The sequence below is a fragment of the Cynocephalus volans genome, chromosome 9, assembly GCF_027409185.1.
Source record: "Cynocephalus volans isolate mCynVol1 chromosome 9, mCynVol1.pri, whole genome shotgun sequence".
Lineage (NCBI taxonomy): Eukaryota > Metazoa > Chordata > Mammalia > Dermoptera > Cynocephalidae > Cynocephalus > Cynocephalus volans.
Genome location: NC_084468.1, coordinates 6,933,517 through 6,937,561, shown reverse-complemented (window position 1 = coordinate 6,937,561; position 4,045 = coordinate 6,933,517). Strand labels below are relative to the sequence as shown.

Genomic DNA, 4,045 nt, shown 5'->3' with positions numbered 1-4,045 from the left:
AGAGAGAAACAGCAACAAGGTGAAGAGAAAGGTAAAAGGTGCGGTGGAGCAGAGAAACAAGGCAAGGGGGCGAGGGGAAAAGGAGTGGGAAAGAGGGGCGACAAGGGACAGGGAGGAGAGGGGAACAGAGGCGCGAGAACGAGTGAAAGTCCCCTAGGAACAGGGCACGACAGAGGCCCAGGGGGACGCAGGCAGAGTGAAGCTTCCAGGGCTTTGGGGCGGAGGAAAGTTTCCAGGGCGCCCCCTCCCCTCCTCTGCCCTCCCGGGGCCGGCGCTGCCCTGCGCGCCCCCAGGCCCGGCGCGCCTCCGGGCGAGTCCCCAGGAGCGCGGCCCAATGGATCGCTCCGGGCCCGCCCCTCGCGCGCTGATTGGCCGCCGCCGCGCCGGCCTCGCCTTATTAGCAAGTTCTCCGGGGAGCGGCGGCCGGACCCGGAGCCGGCGAGTGCGCCCGGGAGCTCGGTGTGCGCGGCGGCGGCGGCGGCGGCGGCGGCGGGGGCCAGGCCCGGCACGCAGGAGCTGGCCTTGTGGGGCGGGGCGGGCGGCGCGCGCGCGAGGGCCCAACCGGCCAGGGCTCCGGGCGCTCCCGGAGACGGGCCACGCTGCCAGCCCGCCCGAAGCCCATGCCCGGCGGCTGGCACTTGCTGCGGCTGGAGGGGGGGCCCGGCTCTGCATGGCCCCGGCTGCTGACATGACCTCTTTGCCACTCGGTGTCAAAGTGGAGGACTCCGCCTTCGGCCAGCCGGCGGCGGGAGGCGTGGGCCAGGCCCCCAGCGCCGCTGCGGCCGCGGCAGCCGCCATGGGCGCAGACGAGGAGGGCGCCAAGCCCAAAGTGTCCCCTTCGCTCCTGCCCTTCAGCGTGGAGGCGCTCATGGCCGACCACAGGAAGCCCGGGGCCAAGGAGAGCTCCCTGGCGGCCGCCGAGGGCGCGCAGGCGGCGGGCGGCTCGGCGCAGCCCCTGGGCGCCCGGCCTGGGTCGCTGGGCGCCCCGGACGCGCCCTCCTCGCCGCGGCCGCTCGGCCATTTCTCGGTGGGAGGACTCCTCAAGCTGCCGGAAGATGCGCTCGTCAAAGCCGAGAGCCCCGAGAAGCCCGAAAGGACCCCGTGGATGCAGAGCCCCCGCTTCTCCCCGCCCCCGGCGAGTGAGTAGCCAGAACCCAGGCGGCGACGGAGGGGGCCGGGCGGTGGTGCGGGGCCCGGGGGCGCCAGGCCGCCCTCGCGCCGGCGCCGGCTTGTCGCCGAGGGCTGCTACCTGCAGTCGGGCACCTAGAGCCCGTGCCGCGCGTCCGTTGGCGGAAGGGCCGGGTTTTGCGCCCCTCTCTACTCCCCAGAAAAAGGGTTCGAGGTCCCCTCGCCTCGGGCCGGCGACACTGCGGGTGGGAATTCACTTGTAGGACACCGGTGACTGGGCACCCTCTCCTGTCCCTCCACCAAAAGACCCCGGGAGTCCCTGCTCCCCCGTCCGACTTGAAACCCCGTTACTTCGCCGTTACCCGCGACGAATGTGTCCTTGCGGCGCGGACATCCTCCCTGGGCGCGGAGTTTCACTTTCTCCTAGCGGAGGCCTGGGGCCCCCTTGCCTTTAAAGCGCCTCTTTGCCAAGAGGTTCTGAAGCGCTTACAAACACCGCCTTCGAGTCTGGGCAGGAGACTTGGTGCCTGGGGAGGATGCGTGGCTGGGGGAGGGGGCGCAGGTTCCAGGAGCGGGGGCGGGGCACCAAGTCAGCCACGGGAAGGTGCCCCCTCCGGCCCTGTGGGAAGCTCCCAGATGTCTCCGGGCTGGGCCACGGATGCCGACTGCAGCCGCCACGGTGCGTCGGGGGTACTTCCAAGGCCCCGCGACACTCTGGCCTCTCTGCCCGCCGAGCGCGCTCGGAGATATTTCAGGAACACGGGAAATTCCCAAGTTTTCCTCGTTTCCTCCGATTATTTGGCGCGGCATAATAGCAGCCCGAATTCAATGGCACGATGCTGAGGAATGATTTTTATCTGGGATTGAGCGTCTTTGAAAGGACAGCCCCTCCCTGAGCCTAATGGCCGGAGAGGGTGGCCCAGCGCTGGGCTGTCGCTGCTGAAGACAGTGACGTTTCTCTTCGGCACCCGCCCCTGGGGCGGCCCGGCGGAAAGCGAGTCGGGGGACAACTGCCTCCCGGACTCGCAGTGACTTTGAGCGGGGAAGAAGGGGCATGATAACGTGAAATTTCGTTTGGTTCACATCCTGGTGGCCTGAGAGCCCAAAGGATTTTTTTTTTTTTTTAAGCCCGAGAAAAATGCATCGCCAAAACCCGCGTGGTGAAACATCCTTGATTCGAATTCACTTTCGAGAGAAAAGCTGCTGTAGAGGCAAGCGTCCCTTCCAGGACTTGGGAATCCGGTCAAGGCCCGGCAGCCCAAAGTCACTGCGATCCCCGGTGTCCTGGGAATTATTTGTTCCATGTTTTATATGGCTGGGGCGCGCGGTGTGGCAGAGGGTGACGCGCCCAGCGGACGCAATCCCCGACCTGCACTAACCCTCCACCGGGGTGCTTCCTTACTGCCCATCCTTGAGGTTTATTTTGAAGCCCAAAGAGAAAGTCACCTGGGCACCTCTAGTCTCCGTGGACTAAGCCACAGGTGGAGGAGACGTCATCCTCCTTACCCACCCCTTACACATGCACATACACGTTTGAGTGCGGCCGGAGGGCCAAGGCCCCAGGGGTGGGAGAAACCAGGGAGACAATTGAGACAATCAGGAGCAGCCCGGTTAAAATAAAGCAGCCCCTGCTCCCATGCTCCAAATGGCACTTTATGTACTTAAGAGTTGGTCGCAGTGCAGCCTCCATGACGGTCGCTGTTGCACCAGCACCGTTGTGCCGGGACTGCCCCTGGAATCTTGTAGGAAAGGGCGTGGAATTTGGACATCTGGATTCTAAGCCACACAACGGTCTAGCCCAGCGCTGAGCACTTGGTGGGCACAGATAAATGTTTGGCCAACTCACAAAACTAAATGTGACCTTGATCTGGGCGCAGGGCCTCTCACTGCGTGTTTCAACCTCCCTGTTAACATCCACTCTCCCTCTGTGCGCGGGGAGGAGGTTTCACCGTGGAAGGCCTTCCTCAGCAGCCATCCAGCATAAAGGCGGCTCCACCTCTTTCCAACTGCTTGGGCCTTGCACATGGGGATGTTTCACTTGGAGTCTCAGTTTACTCATTTGCAAAATGTAGACAAGAACTTCTTTGCGGGGTTGCGTGGGAATTGGGGCAAATGTTTTCCAAGTGCCTGGCTGCAAAGTGCCTGGAACCAAGGCGATTGGTGAAAATCAATAGCTGGTATTGTAATTGACTGTTACTACTACCTTAAGGGCCGATTAGCTCCAGCACCTCCCTCTTAACCCCCTGCTTTTTTCTCTCTTGGCCCCCTAGGGCGGCTGAGCCCCCCGGCCTGCACCCTGCGCAAGCACAAGACCAATCGAAAGCCGCGGACGCCCTTTACCACCGCGCAGCTGCTGGCGCTCGAGCGCAAGTTCCGCCAGAAGCAGTACCTGTCCATCGCCGAGCGCGCCGAGTTCTCCAGCTCGCTCAGCCTCACCGAGACGCAGGTGAAGATCTGGTTCCAGAACCGCCGCGCCAAGGCCAAGAGACTGCAGGAGGCAGAGCTGGAAAAGCTGAAGATGGCTGCCAAGCCCATGCTGCCCCCGGCTGCCTTCGGCCTTTCTTTTCCTCTCGGTGGCCCCGCAGCTGTAGCGGCCGCGGCGGGCGCCTCGCTCTACGGTGCCTCTGGCCCTTTCCAGCGCGCCACACTGCCCGTGGCGCCCGTGGGACTCTACACGGCCCATGTAGGCTACAGCATGTACCACCTGACATAGAGAGTCCCAGGGTCGCCCACCTGTGGTGCCAGCCCCATCTTCTGTAAGCAGCAGGAGCAGCGCCCTGACGCACTCTCCTGCTCGGCACCGCCTGGGCCTTCTCTTTAACCCCCACAATGCTCGGGCTTCTTCTCGGTTGCTCCCTGAGTTCACTCTCCGAAGTCTGATCCCCTCCCAAAAAGTGGTTGGAAGGGTCCCTTAGCA

General features: G+C 64.0%; 1 protein-coding gene across 1 annotated transcript; it reads left to right on the top strand.

Moving 5' to 3' along the window:
- The first annotated feature begins 670 nt into the window (after nt 1–670).
- MSX1 (msh homeobox 1) lies at nt 671–3,841 on the top strand. The gene is made up of 2 exons (XM_063108720.1): nt 671–1,139; nt 3,399–3,841. The coding sequence occupies exons 1-2, from the start codon at nt 671–673 to the stop codon at nt 3,839–3,841; spliced, it is 912 nt and encodes a 303-aa protein (XP_062964790.1).
- Nucleotides 3,842–4,045: the final 204 nt, after the last annotated feature.

Coding starts and splice junctions, on each gene's coding strand:
- MSX1 (XM_063108720.1), top strand. CDS start 671: ATGGCCCCGGCTGCTGACATGACCTCTTTGCCACTCGGTGTCAAAGTG. Junction 1,140..3,398: donor CTTCTCCCCGCCCCCGGCGA/GTGAGTAGCCAG, acceptor TTGGCCCCCTAG/GGCGGCTGAGCCCCCCGGCC.